The sequence below is a fragment of the Vanessa tameamea genome, chromosome 20 (assembly GCF_037043105.1).
Source record: "Vanessa tameamea isolate UH-Manoa-2023 chromosome 20, ilVanTame1 primary haplotype, whole genome shotgun sequence".
Classification (NCBI taxonomy): Eukaryota; Metazoa; Arthropoda; class Insecta; order Lepidoptera; family Nymphalidae; genus Vanessa; species Vanessa tameamea.
Window position 1 is genome coordinate 3,575,938 of NC_087328.1, and position 26,700 is coordinate 3,602,637.

Sequence of the window (26,700 nt, forward strand, 5' to 3'; positions counted from 1 at the left end):
TGCTTCCTACCAAATATCATCAAATTTGATTCTGTGGTTAAGCAACAGATAAGACAGACGGAGTTACTTTCGCATTTATAACATAAGTTTAGATTATAATATAAACTTAGTTGTAGGACTTTCTGCAAGCCCGTCTATTTACCGCTAAACAGTAAGAGATGTTATTATTGTTGTTTACTAGTGTAACAACAGACACAAGGGACAACATCTTATATTTGTCCAAGGTTACTGGCGCATTGGTGATTTGATCTATGGCCAATGGCGATAACTTATCACCAGATGGCCCAATTGCCATTGCAATCGGTATGGATATCGGTCGAACGGTATAAAAGATTTGCTGCAACGAAATCTAGCAGCGACTGACAATAAACTGGGGGCCAATTCTATTAACATAAAACGGTTTCGATACAATCCCGGTTATGTTACGATCCAACTTCACCAACTGCAATTGTATCGTTGTGTTAGCGGAATAGGAAAACGGCGGAACGGTGACGGTATCTTTTCGATTCGATTGCGATGTAGCGATCATTTGTTAGTAGAATTCGCGTCTTGGATTTATTCAATTATTAAAATACGTATAGACACATATACTCTATTCCAACCATAACAAGAAAAAAGCCAAATGAACAACATATCACAGCAAATTGACGCGATATGATTGGTTGAGAGCTTGATTAATCTATGATATTCACTATGGATTTGCGAGAAAATAGCGTTTCGAATGTTGAAGAAACTGTTATCGGAGTTTTGGAACTAAAATTAAAGGTGAAATAAGTATTTAAGTGTAATAGTGTTGTATTAGAAATAAAGATATATTAATCATAAACTCTTAAAGCATAATATAGCTAAGTTATTAGAAAATCGCATGAAATACGTAAATCTAAGATTTGTTTATCTTTTTTCCTACTTCCATTGGAATAGGCTATATGTGTCAACTTGCGCTTTAACTGTTAATATGAAACATACATGAAAACATATATACATATTTCATATAATTAAAATTATCTTTTTTATTACGTTATTGGTTTTGTAATAACAATAATTTATTTACAAAGAATTAATTCACATTTCAAGCTCGACACAAGTCAAATAGCTGCAAATATTGCACAATGGCTCGCAAAATACGTAGGAAACGAACAAAACTGAATTACCCGTTTAAGTTCATGTTACAAGAACACAATAAGTAAGCCTTATTTCGTTCCATAATATTAATATTATGAAACAGTACAAAAAGCACGCATATAAATATAAATTGATTTTTGGGACGAAGTTCGTTTACGCAGCTTATGGTAGAGTGAACTGGCAGATATCGTCACATAAGGGAAATTAACCTTTCTTTTTTTTCTAGAGCTTTGAAACTCTTTCTGTCTCTTTCTCGTATATACGGTTTTATTTAAACTCTTGTTATTGTTTTCATTTACACGGGCTTTTTGTAAATAATTTATTTTACTTTGTCTTTTATTTAATAAATAATATTATAACGAAAGCAACTTCCTTCTAACCAGGTACCATGAAACCTCGCAAAAGTAAAACAAATGTTAGTATTAACGTAAAAAAACTTAATGTTTTTATTACATGACATAATCGAATTTAATTAACATTTTATGCGTCCGTAGAATCCGCCCTATATAAGATTTTAAATTAACATAGTTATTTTTATTACTAATCCATACATATAAACTTTTATTAAACATTATTATTTTATAACAAATAAATATATATCTGCATTAGGTGAATTTTTTTACTTACTTCGAAATCTTTTCGAAGAGAATATAATACCAGCTGAACCTGCGACTTCATCCGCGTGAAATTTATGAAACACCAAATTCCAGACCCCTTTCATCCTTTCATTCTCCATCACTAAGGGGATATCCCCTTAGTGATGGAGTTTCGTAAAATCCGTTCTTAGCAGATGTCTACACTCTCGAAACAACCTACCTACCAAATTTCATGTCTGTACGTGTTATAGTTTCTGAGATTTCGTGAATCAGTGAGTGGTATTTCGTTATTTGTTAATTTAATAATGGCAGTTTATTATGTAAACTAAAAAGAACAAATTATATTTGCAATCTGCAATCGAAAGTCTAGATAACATGATTGCAAGCGAAACCCAAGGCTACTTTACAAAAAGTGCACCGATTTACATGAAACATTTGAATTAATCAATTTCGGTCACTATCTCGACATTTAACGGTTGTCCTTATTTCAAAGTAAATTAAATTAAAAGCAAACATACAATAATTAATAGTATTTTATCACTTGGTGGTAGTGCTTTGTGCAGGCTCGTCTGGGTAGGTAGTACCTACTCATCAGATATTCTACCGCTAAACAGTAATTGTGCGGTGATGTGAGAAAAGGTTCATATTTCTAACAGCGCCAATGTATATGGTGACATCTTACCATCAGGTGGTCAATTTAGTGATGTTATAAAAACTGCGAAACTGAAACTATAGGTACTTAAAAGTATTTTAGAATCAGTAGATTTTCTATATATTTTTCTAATTTATGTAATATTGGTAGACTTTGTATGAGTATACTTAAAATTTTTATATAACAAAATAAAACAAAACGAATGTGAAATAGAAGCAAATAAATTTATTTAAAACGTCTGCCACAGTGGTGTGCCCCACTCAGCTAAACGACCCAGTATGAGTTCGCAGATTTTAGTAGTATTCTCTGTTTGTACTTAACGACAAGAAGAAATAAAAACATATATTATTTTCTAAATACATACAACTTAAGAATAAATAATGAGCAACAAGAGTATTAAAGCATTATTAAACGAGAATGAGGAACAAAACTACTCAAGTATCACGATAAAGGCTTATTTATATGAATATGAGAAACTTGGCAAATGCTTTTTAAATGTATTCGTATATATATATATATCGGAGTTTTGGAACTAAAATTAAAGGTGAAATAAGTAGTTAAGTGTAATAGTGTTTTGTATTAGAAATAAAGATATATTAATCATAAACCCTTAAAGCATAATATAGCTAAGTTATTAGAAAATCGCATGAAATACGTAAATCTAAGATTTGTTTATCTTTTTTCCTACTTTGGAATTGTATATAATATAATATATATATATTATATACAATTCCAATGCAATTCTACACCACACTATGTAATGGGTATGTTAAAAAAACACGTTGCAGTGTTGATTTAAATGTAAAGCTACCACCGGCAACTCAGTCGAGTTCGGTAGGAAAGTAGATTCTATCGCGACGAACCGGCAAGTAGATCAGAAGTTACTCTTTTCAACCATTGTAATTACAGATGTAAGTATATGTTATTAAGTTATTAAGTATTATGCCTCATTTATCAATGTTTTTTAACATAATATATATTTTTTTAATGGGCAATGTGTTTGTGTCATATGTTATACACAGTACAGCAAAAGGGCAAATATTACTATAGAGCTACTAACGAATGTGGATTATACTGAGAAGAACCGAGACAACTCAGTAGTTACTCTTATCAAACAATTAAATTATTATGTATCATCCTTATTATATGTACAATACTAGCTTCCTGCGGATTCACTATCGTGTGAGTATCGGCTGTTTAGTTGCCTAAGTGTTAAGTCAGGGTATAAGCTATCTATATTTAACATTTCATTCATATCCAGTGGTTTTGCGTTATTGAATAACAAACATACAAACTTTCACATTTTAAATATGTATACAATTATACAATACTCTATAATACAATATCCTAAACTGACTCCACTTAAAGTATCACAATAAAAATATTTACCAAAATCGCAAAGTACCGACATTCTTGGATCAATTAGCATATGTTGAGAAAATTTAGTAACACAACTATCAAGTGTGTACATAGCTTTAATGAGCTGAACATGAAGTAAGCATGCACTTAGCATAACTTACAAGTTTTACGATTACACAGAATGTTGCTAGAAAACTAATGAAGCGTGCTTACGGTGCAGGGAATTCTAAATTAGGCATGAAACGAATGAGTGAAGAGTCAGACCTTCGTTAGTCACGCACTTCAAGCTTTATATATTTTAGAAAAGTTATTTAATTAAGGCAACATCTTAAAAGTTTACCTGTTAAAAGAAACACGAAAGACGTCATTTTATCATAATTTAATATTATTATAATACTAGCTGTTAGTCGACCGCTTCGCTGGGCTTTAAATTCAACAGAGGGAAAGTTCAATGAGATTCAAAAGATGTGCGGTCCATTTCGTGATAGATTATAGTATCGTATGTTACCATGAGTTAAAGTTCATACATCAATCATCATCATCAATCGAACCAAAATCCTCTATTAATGAAATACTTCTGGATAGTCAAATTAAAAACTACCACCGGTAAAAGAAACCTAAGAACCAGCGAAAGAAACTCGGCTGTTATGTTTATTATCAATTTGTGGTTGTTTTTGTATACAATCAATATAAAGAAATAGCCAGGAGGCGATCGATGACCTCACTAAGCGTACCTTTACATTTTCTTTAAATTTTGCGTCATAGGCTTTTGTAACATTTGCATTTTGTATATACCAATTGTCATGGCGATCAGTTATAAGGGTATGAAAATTTCGTTTGCTGCAGCGTCATCTAGCAGCGAGTTAGAACTAGGTGGTTATTATGAAAACCACTATGACAAAATGCATATATGCTAACTTTCATCGAAGTCGGCAAAGCAACATAACAATTTCGTTACGAAGATTGGTGGCGCGTTGGACATGTAAGGAATGGTTAAAAATTCACATTGGTACCGCCAATGTCTATGGGCGGTGGACCACATGTCAATTGTTCATGCGCCTACCTATTTTAAAAAAAAGTTATTAAATATATGATAGTAATATAATATTTTTTAATATGAATTAAACTTTGTAAAATGTGTTATTTATCAAAGAATTTGTTCAATAATTATCAGTTTGCAAATGTATGTATGTACATACCAAATACGCATTTACACGTACCATCTCATATAAGTATTCTGATAAAGTTTTATACAACTTTTGAGTGATTTTGTGTGTTATGTTATAACAGTAAATTTAAAGACGTGGGAAGCGTGCTACAGCGGGCTAGATCGTGCATTATATAGTTAGTATAATATCTTTTAACGCTACATGCAAATATATTTCGATATGAATGGCTATAAAATTATACGTTTTTTTAAATTTCGAGTTTAATTATTTTTAATTTACGTTATATATACAATTGTTGCCTTGGAAATAGAAAATAATTACATATAAATACATACAACCTTTTTGCACTAACAATATCCATTTGCTCAGTTCAGTTAAAAAAAAAATCTATTGGGGTAATGTTTAGCGGATGTAATGACATCTGCCCTCACCACCATTAAAGGTTAAACTTAAATACATTTTCAATTTATTTAGACTCCAGATATATCGTAACAACTACTGGCTGTTCAAATATTTTTTTTATTTTTAAATAATGTGACAGATAACAAGCAGCCATATTTATTTTTATAAATATGTGAGCAGATACGCATCAACGTCGGGGAAACATTATATTAAGTAACGAGACAGAGTTAATTATTTTATTAAGAAACTGGTTCTATTAGAATATATTTACTCTTAAGGAGACACTTGTTACAAGACTGCCAACACATCAAATTTATCTACGGAAATTATTATTTAAGAGCGAGCAGGTACTACAGGATATTGCCGGTCCAACAACTATTTTCTAGGACACAAACGATGTTCTGCATTTCTACCAATTTCAGTTCAACAAGAAAATTACGCTTATCACGCCAATAGTCAAATTCGCCTGTGATCGTAGGCTCGTCTTGACGACACCTTGTCATTTAAACAATAGAAGACCCCAAACAAATGTCAAAAAAACACGTAATTAATTTTTAATTAACTTCTGTCACCATTAGTAATATGAATGTATGAGTTTACGAGTTTGAGTACCGAATAACGACTGGTAATATGCATTAGTTAGCATCTCATGTTTTTTAAGCGCGATTTTTATAGTTTAGAATTGTATAACTATGTTCGATGCTTCTAGAATTGAAATTTGGGAGATGCTAACTTCACACACGTAAAAATGGCAACAGGCTTTCAACAGGCGTTATAAAAAAAATCTCCTCATTTATTAATATAGTTAGGTACTATCAAAGGTAAAGGTAGTTAAAAAAATCTTACTTGTATTTTTAGGAAAATAGTTTCCTTGTGCAAGCCCTTCTGGGTAGGTACTATCCACTCATCAGATATACTACCGCCAAACAGCAAAACTTAGTATAACTGTGTTCCGGTTTGAAGGGTATGTGAGCCAGTGTATCTACAGACACAAGAAACTCCCAAGAGTTCCCAAGGTTGATACTTTATTCAAGTAGGCTCTTACAAGCACTTTTGAATCGTCTTTGTGTGAAGAATGGTATATTTTATGTCATAATGTAAGAGTAGATAGTAACAACGCTGTGGTCTTATTTAAGAAAACAAGTCATGTTGAACAAATATTTATGAAAACTTTTCTAGATAATGATGAAGTAAAAACGTTTCTATTCTTCAAAGTCAGTCAAACGTCAGGTTCATAAGGCCTTATTTATTGTTCTCGTTATTTTTAGATGGTAACTTTTTCAGTCATTTTTGAATTACCAAAAAGGAAATACTTTTTTTTACTTTTTTCTATCGTTTAATTGTTACCACCCGTAGATATCGGCGCTGTATGAAATATTAACCGGAATGGTTACATCGCCGATACACCAACCACCTTGGGAACTAAAATGTTATGTCTATGAGGCAAGGGCAGTTACTCCGGCACACACAAGACTTCAAAACGTCATACAACAATAGTAGGTATTACTATTTAGCGGAAAAGTAGTAATAAACCCAGTATACTATATAGCTAGGATACTAGTTTGATTAGTACGACTGAGTAGTAGCTTTAATGGGTCGTTTCGTTAATATCTGGTATTGATGTATATGTATAAAAAATTCACTTCCCATCATAAAATCGTTTTTAAACTGTTAGCGTCGAACAGTATACGTAATGAAGGAATAAGTAAAACACGTGTTTAAATGCAGATACTGTAGTTTATTTTACTGTTTGTTTACACATCGCGGTTTGTTAACTCGAGACTAAAGTTTGATGACCTTTTAGTTTATATACGAATGTATTAAAGAGGTATTATATTTACTTTGATGTACTTGATGTAACGTTTTAACGAGGAACGGTGTAAATAATTGAAACAGCACATGTACCTACGCTTTTTGTTTATTAACGTTCAATTATGGCAATATTCAAAGCTATATGTTAGAAACAATAATATTATTCGCACCCGCATTAACTGTATTTACTTAATTAAGATAATATTATATGAATATAATAAATAATATCTGCGCTCTCCAGAACACTCGATATCCTGTGTCCGGCGATAATGATTTCCCTCAGTTGCATATAAACCCAGGAACGAAACGAACGCATCAATAATAATTCAAAAATGAGACTTCTAATTATTCTTTGTTCTTTAACTCTCTTCTTGTGTGCAGAATGCGGTCTACTAAAAAGCGTGCTTGATACAGTGTCTAATGAGGTACATAAAATAAAAGATGGAAATGTTGTTGAAAATGTGGTTAATATAGTTCGTAATGAAACCAAGGGAATCGTGGAAGACTTGGGCGATTTACTACATACAAGGAAAAATCAGAATGATAAGAAAATAAAACCGACAGTAACCGATAAGGACAAAAAAGTCGAAGAAATTCCAAATTCGACAAGGAAACCCGTAACGATTCAAGATTCAACAGCTAAAATAGATAAAGATGAGCATATTCAACCAGTTTCTAATAATCAAGACCATAAAATACATCCTGCAACTGAAGAAACTGTTAATAAAATCCCTGATAACACAAATCAGGCAGTCGATTCAACACAAATTTCGTCAGAATCAAGTGATACGAACCGATTAGTATTTAATGACGAAGATTATAACTACGGAGAAGGAACAATAGTGCCAAGAACAGCTCGACATATTAAAGTTGACAACAAAACAAAACAAGATGCAGGAATTGAACAAACAATAGAAAAGGACGATAAAAAAATAATTCCCTCAGCTGGTGAAGAAATAATTTACGCCAATACGAATGTAACGGAGTTTTTTTTGAATAATGATGACTTCGATGATATTAATTTTGACTCTAGTAATGTTATGCCTCCTGGAAATGCAAGCGTAGAAACTATAGTTGTCGGAGATTGTCCTGAAGGATCAGAGATATCGGTTGATGGATTATGTGTTGAAACGTCTACATCTCGGGTTCCAGCTAAAGCAAAAAACAGAGCTAACTTTGTTGGTGGCTGCTTACATGGATTTGGGCAAGCAGACGATGGAACGTGCCAGGAAATTATTTACGATTAATTTTAATTATTAAACATAGGGCATTATATATGCCGTATATTTATATCAGCAATATCTGATCTACTATTTTATTGGCTTGCATTTTGTTTTATTTATTTTATTACTATTATAACGGATTGTCGTAAAATGTATACATTATCTATTTAAATTTAAAAGTGCAGAATGTGTGGTATTTTTATTAATATAATAAATGTGAAAGTATCTCTTCACGATTTAACCGCTGAACCGATTTAGATGAAATTTGGTATGGAGATAGTTTCAGTTCAGGGGAAGAACATAGACACCATTTGAATTCACCCCTCGAGGGGCTAAAACGGGGGTGACGGTTTTTTATGCGATAGGTAAAGTATAATAAATTACATTACATGCGGGTAATGAGCTAGTTAAATTTATTAATAAATGTTTATTAGTAATTTGTCTTTTTTCATTGTATCTTTTTGTTTTTGCATATTTTGTCTGAAAAAAATATAAATGTATAACTATTATTCTTAATAACTTAATATTCCTAAATCGTCACTTATCTTCTATACATATATAACAAAATTGGAGTGTCTGTTTGTAATATTGAAATAACCGCTTTTTACTAAATGCATATGTATGTGTACAAAGAACATATACCAAAATATTTTTTTTACTATTTTTGTTCGTTCTGGCTAATCTCTGGAACGGCTAGACCGATTTTGACGGGACTTTCACTGGCTAGCTAATGTAATAAGGAACTTAGGCTACAAAAATAACGTTTTTGTTAAATTCAAACGCGCACGAAGACGCGAGCACAGCTAGTAAATAATAAAAAAATATTAAATATAAATATAAATTTCGGAAGTAAAATTAATGTGGATATAAGTAGTTAAGTGTAATAGTATTTTATTATAAGTAAAGATATATTAATCATAAGCTCTTAGTAGTGCACAATATAAGTAAGTTAAGTTAAGTTTTGTTTATCTTTATTCCTATTTCGATTGGAATAGGCTATACACTAAAACTCAGACTTTTTAAAGTATAATATAATACTTGAGACCCCCTAATAACAAAGGTAACAAAAGCGTATGAGTTACAACAGGAAACAGTTTGGACTTATAAGCAATACCAAAAGCTGTAACTCAATAAAAAAGATAATGAAAGCAAAAAAAAAATCAACTATTTTCATATGTTCAAAGACATGTTAAACTAAAGAGCTAAAGATTTATTTTTATAAGTTTCACTCTCACAAGTGAAGAGGGTTATCAAATAACAAGATAACAGTTATCCAGTCAAAACTTATTACAAATTAAAAATATGTGATGAAATAGACACGAATTATATTTATAAAGACATTAGGTCTTTATAAATATAATTCGTGTGTAACTCCTTAACGGCTAGATCGATTTTGGTGATTTTAGATAGAACTGCAATCTGGTTTTAGGAGGTTTTTTATTTATAAAAAATCGTATTAATATATTTTTAATATTTATAATATTGCATATTTTTTGAGATATTTTTAGTCTGTTACGTAAAATTACGAGACCTGTTTAGCTTTTGCGGACAAACCGCTAAACCGAATGTCTAATACGACCACCCCTAAAACATAGTATTAGTATAGTATTGTATAAATAGATAAAAGAAAAAGCATGATATTACAAGAGCGATCATTTACTCTGATGCTATCATATCCATAGGATAACTAATACCTTTGGCTCTTGGACCATTATACTTAAACAAGAGTACCCTTCTATCAGTTTATTTAAAAAAAATAAACAATTGTATTAAAAATCAAGGTTACGTTAAATTTTGTAAAATATTTAAAAATAAATTTTATCAAAACTATCTAAGGTAATCAGCCCGGATTATCCATATATGTAGATAATGGAAGCAACAACGCAATTGCCTATGGCTCCGACGTAGCCTAGGGGCCCGCAGGGAAAAAAATAAATCAAAGTAGTTTTAATTAAAGGGAGAGAAGCGCCGGGATTCGCATTGCCTAGGGGCCTCGTCGTGGGTTAATCCGACCATAAACGTAGAATTGTAAAATGGCACTCGATTCAGATGAAAATATATAGCAAAGTTAAAAGGCTGTAAACGTCCTGCTGCTCGGACAAGGCTTCCCTTTTTGAGAAATTTTAGAACTTATCCCTTCATTCGATTCCTTGACCGCCGAGCATACGATGAATTATACACACAAATTAAGCAAAAAAATTCAGTCCACACACATGCAATCATCGATTACGATTCACGCGTTCAAACCACTGGTCCATCTCGGGTCGTGCAAATATACAAATGACATCCATGCTCTTTCACTGAAAAATTCAGTTAAAAATAATAAAAACACATTATATTCATAATAAAAGACAAAGTCAAAACAGTTAAGGACCTTTTGTTCATCCGTTTGTCAATCGAATTTTTCTCTTTTTGTTTTGTTTGATAGCTATTGACGGGCTACCAAAAATAAAAGAGATGAATAATCATTTCGTAACACGCAGAAACATACTTATATGTTTACGTCAAATTTTCAATGATGTTTAGGGTCGAATTTCGCCTAGCGAATACTAGTATTTCTAATTAAATCGTATATCGTAATAGATATATAAAGTTAAGAAATTATTATATACATATGTGACCTAGCTGAATGCGCCGCACAGTGGTCTCTTATATTGAAAGGAAGCTGTGGTACGCGCGTCATAAATCTTTACTTACCAACGGATATAAGATAAAGGTTACATTGCGTGAGACATATCCTGGTTATATCCTATATGTTATACCGTAAATTATTAACATACCAATTATTGTAAAAGGATATTTGAAAAACCACGACTTTTCGAAATCGTCGGATTTCTTTTGATTCTGTATTTTTCGTCTAATGATGCCTGTATATGTTTGTGTTTGTAAGGGAGCACGTGCATACATTTCGCTTGATAGCATAATGTAAGCTTGATTTATGTGTGTTTGCTTGTTCGGTTATTCTTTTTTTAAATCATATTTCCGAAATTCTCTTTCTAATAAAACTGCATATAAGTTTGTATTAGAAAATATCTGCAGGCTGAATTACCAAGAACACTATCCTTTCTAAAACGTTATTCGGTGAGTTTATATGTTCTCTACTATAAACCCACACAAACACAGTGACAGTGTTTTAATGCGAATATGATTGAAATGTTAAAAAAAAAAAAATATTTATATATATATACATAATATCAATCGGTTAAGTATATCTCTTTACTCAGTAATGAATTGTATTTATACGATTTGTAATAATGGATGGTGTGATTCATAAAGAGTTTAATTAATTATGATGATGATTGTTGAAGTGGTCAGAATAATTATGACCAAGAAATGTATATTATTATATAGACGTCATAGAAGCCGCGACTAGTAGTAGCTATATATAGGTAGCTAGTCTATAGGTATTTACTACAGTAACACTGTCGGCTGTCTGTCTGTTGCTCTTTCACCGCTAAAACACTGAACCGAATTTGATGAAATTTGGTATAAAACATGAACTTCAATGTAGGACATAATCTTTTTATGACTAATACCTGACGTTTAACGCAGGCGAAGCCACGGGCGACAGCTAGTATAATATAAAAGTCTAAAATAAACAGCGAACAAAGCCTCGTGGGCATAAGACCTCATCCTCGATGTATGTAGGTGTATCTTTGTATATGTAGTAATAACCTCTGTCTGTATTTGGTATGTCTTAATTTAAAGTATAATTACAATAACTACTTCAATGTTTCGAATGAACGAAATGATGTCATTCATTTACGTTCAAATACTTATCAGTTAATAAATTCCATCGTCTGCATGTTTAGACTAGATAAAAATTTTATATACTTATCTATATATATATAAACATAAACATATATGTATTTGTTAAAGAAATAATTATTTGCAAATGTTCACAATAATAAATAAAACTTCCTTTAAATTTTTTATATGTAATATATATTTAGTATTTCATAAAAGTATGATTGGTGGGTTCTCTTACAAAACTATCTGTACTAAAATTGAAGCAATGTAAGTGGGTGGCACATGTGACAAATACGCATCCGATACATTCAACCTGCATACTGGCCTCCTTAACCATCGAGCACGAAGTGAATTTCTAGAACAAATTAAGCACACGCAGACTCAGTGCTTGGATTTGATCTCGCTTCTGATGAGATCCCACGTTTTTTTTTCATGCAGTGGAACTTGCTAAGTACTTCAAAAAGGTAACCGGGTTATATGGAATTCTACCCATTAAAATCACGATAGCCGCCTGCGGCACGGATTGGAGGAACAGCGTGATCGTGTTGATAAGGAAAAGGCACCCCGTGCTGTTCTCGGTAAAGCTCTCCTTAGGAAAGAAGTGGACCACCCCAACTCCTCTCTACTTCGTACGTCAGCGCGATGTTCTTGCGTTGCGATCTCAGCTGTGGAAGTGTAGTTCACCTCAACATTTTATCGATAATAAAATCTATAAAACAATGTCATTACTTCAGAGAATCTTGATCAGTACATTTTTATCGATGATTCTCACAGATATGTTGAACGTGGGATTATTTCTATGAGAATGCAAGTGATCAGTCGAAGTTTTTACATCGTATTATGGTTTAAATTATTTTGTATCTTTTTTTTTCAATATGTAGAGTTTCAGTAAATTATCATGTTTTTTTCAAAGGCGGCAAAATTGTATTAAAATTTGATTCAAAGTACTTGTGAATATAATCTGATAGCAACTCCGGCAGACCGGAATCGTACTTGTAACTAAATGATCAATAAAAACTGGGTTTTTTTTAAGAAGTCAACAAATAGACATCAATTATGTCCAGCGTTATCACACGATCAGATCTCTTATTATTATTATTTAGCCATATGAAATTGAACATAAAAACGTTCTCTGTGTCAACAATACTACTATGAGCCGTGATGGTCCAGAAATTACAAGACGTGAATCTTAATCGATGATTTTAAGTTCAAACTCGAGGCAAGCACCACTAAATTCATGTGCCTAATTTGTATTTATAATTTATCTCGTTCTCGTCGGTGAAGGAAAATATCGTGAGTAAAGGAATCTTTGGAGTAAGTTCTACAAACTTCTCCTAAAATGGGAGAGGAGGCCTTTGCCCAGCAGTGGGACTTTAACAGGCTCTTACTTTATTTTTTACATTACTGTGGAGCATTTTTAATAGCGATGAGCAATTCAACTTAAATATACAGAATGCACTTCGTCTGCCGATCCGCTAATTCGATTAGGCCAATCTTGTGGCCTAATTACGAAGAATTGTGTTCCATTGAATCGCTTCAATGAATGAAATGACTTCGCTATTGTGTTAACTATGGAGTATATATATTATCCAGCTATGCTATATACATAAAACATAATATTTGTATATAATTGCAATTTTGTGTGTATCACGAGTGGATCTTCAGCTCTCCTCCTTCAATCCCTGTCCGTTGCCTTACGTATTTCATCGCTCTTCCTATATCCTGTATCTAAGTGAGGCGATGCTCTAAATAACGTTTGCCGAAACGTTCTTTCTTCACTCAATCTACCTTGGTTTCCTGAATACTACTCTGTAATAACTTATTCTTTACAGAAATAACAAAAAACAATCGGATACTTTTTATTTTCATTCATTTGATCCATTCACCGATTACCATGAAAGTTAGCATATATATGTTTTCTTTCATGGAGGAGGATTATCAAGTTTAATTTATCTTATCACTGGATGGCGTTACAGCTCATCAACTTTAACCGCTTAACCGATCGCCAATTGGTATATTTAAACACACACACGCCAGAATTTCAGTCGGATTTCTTCTCTTTATATAAATACATGCTCCCCCGTCCCGACTTCGATAGCAGCAAGGTGGACTTAAACAATCTCAACCAATCAGGAAACCACACAAAGTCAACAGAATCAGTCAAACCGTTTAGGAGTTCCGTTACATACACACGCTCAGAAGAATTATATATGTACATATCTTTGTATTTTTATCACGTTACCGTGTCTAGTCGAATTGTTATCACGAGTTATCAAGTTGCTAATGTTTATGGGAAGTTCTTTCTTCTTATTCAGAGATAAGTTCCGTGATTTATAACTTGTTTTTATACAATGCACTCCTCTTTATTTAAGAAAATATACGACTATGTCTAGTCCGTATGTTTTTTATGATATATAAATTGGCTATGTGATGATAACTGGAGACCACTGCCCATAGGCACTGGCGCTGTAAGAAATATTAACCGTTCCTCACATCACCAATGCACCACCAACTATGGCAACTAAGATGGTATGTCCCTTGTACCTGTATATATGTACACTGGCTCAACATTTAAACCGAAACACAACAGTATTGCTGATTGGCTGAAGAATATCCAATGGTTTGTAATTAACAATATTATAATTAATTTTATAATTATTTTATTTTAAAAAATAATTGTGATTTAGAAGGCCCTAGATCAACATCTTTACGTATATTACGAGGCACGGGAGTGTGCACACTTCCAACTGCCACAATCCGAACTATTATTGATAATTTTAGTACAGAGAAAAACAATAATTTTATCGGGCATAGGGTTTGAACTTTAAACATAGGACCTTGGGATCTGCCGCCTCATATCTTGGCTAGATCAATTAGGCAGTCAGAAAATATAATAATTTAGTTTTCCAAATTAGTTCTAGTTGCGGTTTAAAGTTTTAACCACAGAGTAAAAGTATAAACAAAATATTACAATTCAACTCCGGATCTTATTGCTTTCACTGGTGACTGTTGCCTATAGAAATTTAGAAGACTAAATCGTTTTATTTTAAATTATTCAGGTCTCTATTGTTTTGTTGTCCGGGCCTTTAGACTATCTTTCTATTTTGACAGAGTTTAATAGTTCGATTGAGCACCACAATCAAAATTTCAGGATTACAATTTTAATTACCTTCTGTGTGCACTTACGATTAATACACTAACCATGGAATTATTATGGTACTTTCTGCTTATTACACTAGAACCCACCCCCAAACGGAATAAAGCAATACAAATATTAAAATTTTATATTTATTCCCTATATTAAATTACAAAATAAAAATCGTAATTCACTTGTTCACCCGTTATTTCGGATAATTTTCACGATAGCAATTATACAATTCGCGTCCTGCTCGGTGAAGAAAAACATCAAACCTACATGTGTCTGTATGTGTTCTGAAATATAAATTTAAAAATAGAACGTAGTTAAGTGACATTATTTGAATTCAATAGATTTGAAGCTTTTTTTTTAATGTTTGAATATTCATTTTATGAATATGACTGGTAGGTATCTCACGTTCATCTTATATTTATCATATGAAAAAAAAATTACCAGAGACTTGTTGTGTACGTGCTTAAAATTTTGAATATAATTATGTAGTCTCATCTTTAATAGGTATTTCGTAACTGGCAATTAAAGATATGCTTATTTATCAACGTATTATATCAAAAAAAGGAAAACGATTAAATATCTCTAATTAAATGTACATATGATAAATTATATACAGTAAATAAAATGAAACAATCTAGTGTCGGGCTGTCCGTTTGTCACGACTTCATTAAAAATGATAAAAAATAAAACTGTACACTACGGAAATAATTATAAATGAACCCAAACTACGTGTAAGGTTGTCTTAACAACCGCAGTTGTCACATCGATATCTTAGTAAATGTGAACGTAGCTTAACCAGCAAGAACGTGCTATATAACTCAGTGTATGTTATTAAAACTCCTCTATATACCTCTATATAGCTAGGGCATCAAATTGGTGTTTGTAGTTTAATTTAAAGCGAGTAAATTACGTTACAATACTAGTCCGCCCGACTTTGTGCGGGTAAAATATGTTTAAGTTTAAAATTTCGGATTTATAGTTTAGGAGATCTCGTGATAAGTCAGTCAGTGGTATTTCGTTTTAGTAACCACCTATCGCGTTGCATATTTGAGTATAAGTTTAATGTACTTATTTTAGTCTTGTAGTGTTCAGAGTTAGAGATTACTAAAAAATGATTCCTCATTTATTAGTAGGTGTAAATTTATAGCTTATATAGTCCAGTCATAAATAAAAAAAATGGCCAATAAATTCAAATGAAATGAGATCTTTCCAGTTCATGTGCATTTCCAAATGTATATAATGACTGAACTATACAAGTACCTCAATTGAGACGATTGCGCAGTTATGATTACGCGCTTATTTAATTGTTTCAATTTAATAACGCCCTTGACATTTATTACCTCGTTTTATTAAATGTATACAAGGAGATTTTATTGAATAATATAAATAAATATTATACTAGCGATTCACCCCAGCTTCGAACAGGTATTTTTTTTTTAATAAAGAAAATAATATGATTTAAATAAATATAATTTATAGCCCATAACATTCAGGGGTAACGTAGATATTATAAGCGAAAAAAAAATTTTAATTCGATCATTAGTTCCGGAGGTTACCCTCTACATAAAAGCAAAGATTTTGTACCTATTTATAATATTCGTTCAGATTCGTGTTACTCTGATAGTTTTTACAGCGCCCGCCAAAATAGCCCACAGATGACAGTTTTTTTTCGACCTGCTTAACACTTATATTTATATGTTGTCTAATCTACACAGTATCTTTATTATTATTAGTATAAGCTATATTCATGTAAAGTTTCATTAAAATCCATTCAGTAGTTTTAGCGTGAAAGAGTAACAAACATTCACACAAATTTACGCATTTATAATATTACGATTAAAAAAGTTACGTTTCTTGTTATAAATACGTTTTTTGTAATAAAATCTAATCACAATTTAATTATTTAGATTATGGTCGTTTCTGGCGTATTGGTCATCATCAGTAACACACACAGGTATAAAAATTATGTACATACGAAACAATCCATTTGTAATTCTGAATTAACCCTCGTACATTCCACATACCTACAATAAAAAGGTCTTATAAATAAAACTGGTAAAGATTCCCATGGCGGATTCACACGGACCGTCACAGCCAGTGAGCAATAGCGTGATAATAGTTTCTTAAATGTACCGGGTCCTTTGACCCCGGTAGCTGTTCTATTAAAGCTCGAAAGACCATAATTTCACGTAATAGACTATCCATCATTTATGATAAGTTACTACACGAAGGCCTTAATAAGTGGAGCCAGGTTATAACCAAAAAGTTATATACAGTCAAAATCTGCTATAACGACATTGTAGGGACTACTGATGTTTAGCCGTAAAAACCGATAGTCATAACAACCGGTGATGCTTATTTTTTTATGAAGTGTTATTATTGAATGTGTAGGTCATAGGTATTAACAGGCAAAATATATTAATGTATGAAATTAAATTATATTTCGTTTATTTCCATCAAAACGTATGCATATTAAGAAAGAACAATGTAATTATCCTGTATGTATAAAATCTGTAATTTTAATTTGTTTGGAACACTTCTGTCTTGTATACACATTTTGTAATTCACTTTGGAGTTTAATCAGCGTATCGTTATAATTTCCCTGCATGTGAAACTGTTTATGAAAAAGAACAATCTTGCGTAATACACTAACAGCATTCCATCATTCAAAGTTGCCACTGTAAATTGTTCATCAGTTCGTCATTTTCTTCTTGAACTTCTCGTACAAGATCATCTTCCGTAGCCGGTGCACAAATCGCAATAGACCTATCTACATCAATGCACTCGTCTGCTTCAGTAGTAATTGTTTACAATACGGCTCAGCTGGTTGTTCTACAGATATAATTCTCCGAAAACATTAGCCAAATGTGGTCGTTTTATGCGGTATTTCGTAGTAAGCAATGTCGTACAATGCAATATTTTTGATAAGACAGTTATATATATAGCATTCAGTCGGGACCTTTGATTTTGGTCAATATAACCGATATGTTGTTCTAAACGATGTCGTCATAAACGGTTTTAACTGTATATACTTTTTCATTTATTTTAATAAATTTTATTTAAAAACAGTTAAGTAAATTTAAAATATTTATATGAAGTCATTTATTTCGAATATTACTTTATAGTTGTAGGTACTTATTTGCACATTTTTGAATGCATGCAATAAATGTCAATTGCCGTAATTTCGTATCTTAAATTTTACCTGTTTTTTTTTTAGGCATAAAGGTCTTGAAGGCAGCTGCGTAAGGTAGCATCTTTCATAACGGCAGATGTTTTAAAGCATATGCTTTCGCTTCGAAAACGCTCTCTGTATAAAAATAGTATTCAAAATTCTAAAAATAACTCTTAACTGGCGAGCGACTCTAATTGGGAATTACTTCACGATCTTTCAAGGTATAAATTAGGTTATCAATAAAAAAAAACATATCGAGACATTGACGTATTACTTTGTGTTTTTGATGTTTTTAAATAAATGTCAACTCTATTATTACCATAAATATTTGGGTCATTGTTTAACAGGAATATGTAGTCTATATTTGAAATTTAAAAAAATAATTGCTATGAATAAAAAAGAACGTCAATTACATTCAACATCACATCGTAATGATATACGTAACAATGGCATGAACTCAATATGCATAATATTAATGTTTATATGTAATTATTATGCACATATAAAGTTTTGTACAGATTTGAATAAATAAGTACCATACATTTCGTCATTAGACTGAACCATTGACTGAATAATAATATATAATATAATAGTAAAAGCCAGTAATTTCCCACTGCTGGGCCTCCTCTCCCTTTGAGGAGAAGGTTAGGAGCATATTCCACCACGCTGCTCCAATGTGGGTTGGTGGATTAACACGTGGCAGACTTTCGTTGAAATTAGACATGCAGGTTTCCTCACGATGTTGTTGGACAAGATGAATTATAAACACATATTAAATACATGAAAATTCTTGCCTGTGTTTGAACCCGCAATCATCGGTTCGGTTCGGTTTCGGCTACATCACAATCTCGGCTACATTGACTAAATGATATTCTGTAATCTGTCGTCAAGGGGACATCATGTGCGTCGCCTTACTTTGATTTGAAGGACAAGTGAAGAAATCTAATAACGTGCGTATACATCAGACATAACATTAAATAATCACTAGCGAGTTGCGCGCGAAACCTCGCGTTTATTCAAAAGATTTTTTAGGAAGTTCGAAACCTGTGACAGGTTTTGTTTTGATTTTATTTCAATGTTAACTGCAAGTCACTCATCTCCATTTAGCGCTAAAATGACGAAACCTCATTTAAATGTTTTTTTTTATAACAAATAGTATACATTAGTTCAGTTAGAATGTTTACGTTTTCGTTTTTTTTCTTATCAGCCGTAGTGCCGCTCTCTAACCGGCCAGTAACATTTTTCCGCTCTCTAAAATTAATTATTTGTTAAATCGTTACCATTTACTAAATTGCATTCAAGAAACCTCTTTTATTTTCTGCACGTCTACTGCTGGAGCTCTTCAAAATGAGGCTATAATCGATTTTCTATATGCAGCCATCATCATAATCACTGGGACAAAAATCAGCTTACGCTATTAATATATAAGATTTGACAGGACATATAACTAGACGGACTGGCACGATAGCATTGGTACTGTAAGAAATATTAACCATTTCTTATATCACCAATGCGTTACCAACCTTGGGATCTAAGTCCCTTGTTAACTGGCTCACTCACTCTAAAACTGGAACACAATAATACTAAATGTTGCTGCGTGGCGGTAAAATGTATGATGACTGAGTAGGGTAGGGTAGGTAGGTACCACCTAACCAAAAAACTTACACAATACCCTACCACTAATTAAAGGGTAAAGTTTTTGTTTGGTCAACGTCAAATACTATATGCCATCTGTATGAACCAGACCTCCATATTATAAATAAAAAAATATACTCATAACTTATGAGTCATAAGTATACAAAAAATAAAGCAGATTATATTGTTTTCGTACGACCGATATTAGAAACATGCATGACCTTCAACTAAAACTCAATGAACTGAGAGTTCGAATACTAGATATTTGGATAAACATTTGAATAATAATTACATTACTTTCAACAATTAATAGGTATCTTTTCAAACCAACAATAAATTAATACTTATTATCTAGTATTTTAATTGTATTTGAAGAATAATATTATTTTATTATAATCCAATCATTACACACATTTCAAAATACCAGTGAACCGAGAAAGCTGTTCTTTATACACTGTGTACTGTGTAGGGGCTTAGAAAAGCTTAAGTAGAAATCGGCGACCAAGATTTCCTATGAGCTTTCTCCGCCATCTACTCCTCATCATTCAAAGATTTACACATAACTCATACCTCGACCGTAAAATTATTATACCTCTATGTTATCTAGACGTAATGTGCAAGAAGTTGTCACGTGTCTATGACGAATGGACGGACACGATTCCAATCATATAATAATCTCCTGGCAATCCTTTTCAAGTTCACGTTAATGTCATTCTTACACGACTGTGACTAAAAGAACGGATTTTGTTAAAAGCAAGAGCATTCGCGTGTAATCTATCACATAGGGATACAATGATGAGCATACATTAAGGCCGATACACATGAGCGGATCGCGACGCGACGTCGTTTATTTTAGCGTTGCGAATTGCGACGCGACTTACGACTTACGTTCTTTGGCCATGGTTACTATACGTCCTATAATCTTGAGCTCTGTGGACGTATTGTTTCGTGTATGATCGTAATAGGCGTATTTTATTTTACGGCAAACATTTCAATCAAGCATTCTTAAGACCTTGTATGCTTGTTAGCTACCAGGTACTGTACATTATTTTATTTTAAATATATTATTATTTCACTGTAATGTATTCATATATTATGTTTATATCTGCCTTGTACACCCCTAACTCTTTCTATATCTGTTTATTTCCTCTACCCTAAGGTTGCCTGGAAGAGATCGCTGTTTAGCGATAAGGCCGCCTCTTGTGCATCTTTCTTAAATGTGATTCAACTTTATGTTTACTGGTGTACAATAAAGAGTATTTTGATTTGATTTGATTTGACCAATTAAAATAATAGTAAAAAAATGTGTGTATGTCGTTATCATGTTACAGTTTTTCCGAGACTACGAGCGGCGGCGGTGTCGCAGATTTTGGCTTCGCGGCATTGCATCGCGTTTATGTGCCCAAGTCCTTATATTGAAACGTTACAGACGGACGGAGCGAAGATGCATTCCTGCTTGGAGCTTTACATTACATGCGCCTGTTACAGCTTAGAGGCATTTGATATGTTGGTGAACATTTCTATGTGTATCACGTATATACATTTACTCTGGCGATGTTAGATGAAACAACTAGGACTGTTTCGCGTTATAAAACATGTGATTCATACTGCCCGTACTTTATACTGCAATTGAAGTCGTAACACTACAAATACACGTCTGTAGTTCGTCTTGGCATTCTCGGATGTAATGTTTTTTTCTGAACTGTAACATTATATTATTACTTGCTTTATGTTATTAGTGATAGAGTATTGTAGCTTTCCTATATCAAAGGGTTCCTAAATATATATTAAAAAATGCTGTTTCTGTATATTTGTTTGCTTCATTCATTATCTACTCGACCGATCATCTTGGAATTTTGCATACACTGTGCCAAAGTTACAGATAACAAAATAGGGTACCTATTACCAGCTACCCCCCCCCCTTCCCATGGAGGCTACTAACTAATTTTCCTATAATATGAAAAAGGAAAATAATAGAAGATAAGTGTGTTTATTACTTCGAGATGCGCTACGATACGGGCTAAGTCTATACATGAGTACATATTGAGTTGTTAATCATAATTAACACTGCAAAATTAACCTTAATAAGCAATTGTATATATTGGCATTCCTTTAATACTATTTAGTACAGTTACTATAATTTTGTTGAGTAATCCGTTTCGCGCCAAAACCCTTACAAAATGTAGATTATATCAAATCTTCAGTAATATTTTACCTTGAAGTTAATGAGCTCCGATTAGTACGTAACTTCGCATTCATTTAGCTAAAACCTAATTGAATTGTCATTATATATGTAATGTATGTAAAAAATAATTTTACGAATAATTCGTTATCATAAGCACGTGAAGATTTATTTCATTGTCATGTAATCATCCTAATAAAATCATTGGTGTTCAAATATATATGTATGAACGTATGCAGTTATTTAGATCTATAGTTCTGACACATTTTTTATAAATGTATTCATAGTATGGACTTTACAAAAACATTTACAACCTTTACGGTAAAAAAAGAAACGAAAGGGAATTTAATTACGTAACTACCAATAATAACATGTAAGTACATGAACACTGTTATATTAATATTTAATTATTTGTATATAAAATACATATCATAAAATTAGGCGTATTATTAATAGAAGATCTGTATTAATATAAGTGTTGCTAGTTAAAATAATACTTGCTAATTTGAATTCAAGTACAGAGTAATATGACCAGAGGCGCGTCACTAGCACGCGATGTTTTATTTGCTTATTAACATCTAGCTTATTATGGAATAGTGTGTAAGACTGTTATGTCATATATTTGACAAATTTATTACGTTATTAGATGGCCCTCGTAGTGCAACACGCAATGATATAACAACTGTAATAACAACCTATACAAAGCATTAACGAGATTTTTTTTTAATAATAATAATGCTTTAGGTTATAACCAGCCAGTATTCGCCGCGTACCACAGATACTGTATATGTAATATAAATGAGTTTTTAATACTATAAATAACACAATAAAAAAAATAATTCGTTTTCATAATTAAAAGCTTATATTGAAGATAACGAGGGCTATCTAAGTATTTCCGTATGTATGATTTATTTACATAAATAATATGCCTATGATAATTACACCTTTAACAAACTGTATACACATTGCACAGTAAGTCGTGTATTGCATTTGTGTTACGTAAGATCTTTAAATAAAAGATAGATACTTACATGTATGTATATTGAAACGTACGCTGATAATTGGAGGGACGAGGCTTTATAAATGATTAGATCTAGTCACTAACGGTCAAACATTTATTTATTTACAAGAGACATTTAAAAAAAAAACTACAAATATTTTTTACTATTATATATTAAATAATACTTAAAGCTAATTAAAATTGAATTGAACCAATTTAAAAACATATATCTATCTCCGTCACAATAGTGATAATGGCTGGTCAATTTAATGAAGCTTTGTCATATCACAAACATCGGCGCATCCAATTAATTTGTTGATCAAAAGGACTGCCAATAGCACCAACATAATCACATACAATATTACATAAAGCAATTTAATCCAAAATAAAATCCAGGTTAAAAATTCACTGGTTCGTTTTATTTTGGACTAGTTGCGTCCACGGTTTAATAAACGTGAAATATAAATATATTTATTCAAACCTAATTTAATTTATTTATATTCCAAATTTGCATTAAAATAAAAATACTTATGAATGTAACTCGCTTGGTAATAGTATAGATAAAAAAACTATATAGTAAGTACTTTATAATAAAGTTATAGATTTAACAAGATAATCAGAGAACAGGGTAGAACTTTTATCACAATTACAAAAGTATTGTTCTTCAAGATAAAAGGGACATCGTGTAGACAGGAAGTCAGTACACACCATTCTGTAAACCACTGACCACATCCTCGGACTACCCTCGGAAAAGACGAAACATACTCAAGGCATTAGTTACAAAATTTCTGTGATGCTGCTCGGCAATGAAATGCAGGCATATTAAAATAACATACTTAAAATTAGAAATAATAAATATGATATAACCGGACAGCACGTCTGTGGACCAAATATAATATATAAAAAAAAGGTATTAGTTACATTTTATTTCTTAGAACAATTAAGAACGAAGATGATAATTTTACCTATTTTGAAAGTACAATAGATACCAAAAATACGTCAAGACAACATTGTGCTCTTAACAGTATTTGAAATCATCACAGAGGGAGTTACTCAGTAACTTAGTAAGGTTAAAAACAGCAATACAAGGTGCATTGCTGTTTTTAAATGAAAAAAAAAAAAACGTTAAAAAAAGTCATTTTTTTAGAGAACACCGACTTGCCATAGATAAAGTTTTATTTTTAAATTCAACTACTATATGTTTCCGATTTTTAGAAATAGTTGTTAATTTTTTTTTTATTTTAGCTCAATATTATTATAATTTATAATGAAACAATGGCAAAACAAAAAGGAAAGGTAATCAACATCAAACATCATTTAACTGATCTATCTATTTTCACCTACAAGTTTTTTTAATTTGAAAAGTTTATACGGTGTAGTTTTTCATTATTATTAAGATACCTAACATACTATTTTATTTATAGAGGTACGAATTAGCTAATAGTAGGGTTTTAAAGAAAATAGTTATTTCATTCTAAGACGAATACTAATAGATTATTTGAATATACAATCATCTATAATAGTTCGGTCGGAAGTAATGTTCTATTTGTTCATTATTGGTAAATAATAATTATCATAAAGTATTGCGTTATCTGTGGGAACTGAACTAAAATTGATTCTGCAGGCATGACTTCCATCCCAAAATAATTCGGAAGGAGGTCCGTGTCTACTCGTGCGTAAGTTCAATTGTTTCCGAATATAATTGATTAAATAAGAAATCAGAGAAAACGTGTAATGAAATGATTTATATTATAATATTCCAATACGAAAAACAGTGGTTTTTTTTTTAACATAGCATACATTTTAATTCATTATATATTATAATTTAGAGGAAATTCACTCTAAAAGATTCTCTATGATCAAATCTTTTTACAATTCAATAAACCAAATTGAGGTAGCCATAAAAACTATATAACAAAATTTTACAAATATGTTGTGTATTGTAAACTTCTACGTATTTAATATTTACCTACTACTTATTAAGCATTTGTGGGCAATTTAAATTTTGCGTGTCTAATTATAAATGACACTTGTGTCATTTAAACATAACCTTGAATAATATGACTCATTTCATAGTATGTCTTAAGTATTAACCAAATCTCAAGTACCTACCTACGCCACAAAAAAAATATGAAATTAATTTGATACCTTAAATATATAAGATAGAACAAGTCGCCCGCCCGACTTCATACAGGTAAAATTCATACAAAGTTAAGTTCCCACTAAGGTAAGGTTGTTATTACCAAAAATCCTTTCTTAGCCGGTGCGTACGTTATGAAATAAACCTATGTTATGTTCGAATTTATTTTTATAGTTGGTAATTTTAACTGTTCATTGGTGGTCAGATAGGTATATAATAATAATTTTAGACCAACCATGAAAAAAAAACCATTATGATTTTTATTTTTTAACTCATTTGATCAGAAAATAAATATATACTGTTTTAATTTGGTTTCATATTTTTACGGCCTCAAGTCCATAGGAAACTTGTTAGTGGATTATTTTGGATCATACAGTGAATCATAAACACACCTGAATTAAATAAATAGGTAGGTAACTTATCGTCTGATTGTTCATGTTCAATTGAATATATTTTCAAAAAAACTTCACTAGTCTAACATAACACTTGCATACACCGGAACTGCCGTAAAGGTCTATTTTCATTTTAAAAATATAAACACATGTCAAAATAATGATGTCTTATTCTAAGAATCGAACCGTTATGATTTAAATTCTAAGAACAACACCATAACGAGACAATCGTCGCCGCGGGTTCGTCGCACTTTTTGTGTCAAACAAAAGACGGTCAAATAACATACGAGTACAAACACTTTTATCTGGTTCATAAATACGTTTACAATATTGGATTTTTAAAGTATAACATGACATTTTGTAAATTCCTATTGAGAATTTAACATACCAAATTTTTTTATTAATGCACAAATGAACTGTATAAATTAGCTGTTCATTTATTTGTATCTGCAAATATCTTAAATTTAATAATCAATACAAAAATACTTCGTCGTAGTAAATTGCAATTTATACTTTGTAGGCGAACAAAATGTACAAAATGAGTCATTTAAAACCAAATCAGTGAATTGGTAAAATCGCTAGAAGATTGGTTGGACAAAGGAGGGGTCAATTTCCGAACGTGCCCGCATAGACTATAAATTATAATAAAGTTCTACTATTTCGCGGTCTATATACGGATTATATCAATATAAACCTAAAAGTTTTTTAAATAGAGTCGATTTGTCAGTGTTGAGTTGTTTGTATATATATTTATCTCCACTCTCCCCTTCTTTTGGACAATCGACATGCAATTTTTCAATCAAAGTTGTTTGGGTGCGTTATGTGTTACTTTTATGAAACATTCGGCACTTAGAAATTTGTATATGAATTAATTTTAAATAATGCATAAGATAACAATTAAATTAAAAAAAAAGACAATAGAAAAAAGAATAAAAACAGTTGAGGA

At 31.6% G+C, this 26,700-nt stretch overlaps 2 protein-coding genes across 12 annotated transcripts in view; one reads left to right on the plus strand and one right to left on the minus strand.

Annotated features, from left to right (window-relative positions):
* LOC113403750 (tight junction protein ZO-3-like) overlaps positions 1–26,700 on the minus strand; it is a 109,531-nt gene that overhangs the window by 81,451 nt on the left and 1,380 nt on the right. The window lies entirely within an intron of this gene.
* Positions 7,383–8,855, plus strand: LOC135193860 (uncharacterized). The gene is made up of 2 exons (XM_064218076.1): positions 7,383–8,620; positions 8,665–8,855. The coding sequence occupies exon 1, from the start codon at positions 7,445–7,447 to the stop codon at positions 8,357–8,359; it is 915 nt and encodes a 304-aa protein (XP_064074146.1). The 5' UTR covers positions 7,383–7,444; the 3' UTR covers positions 8,360–8,620; positions 8,665–8,855.

Coding starts and splice junctions, on each gene's coding strand:
- LOC135193860 (XM_064218076.1), top strand. CDS start 7,445: ATGAGACTTCTAATTATTCTTTGTTCTTTAACTCTCTTCTTGTGTGCA.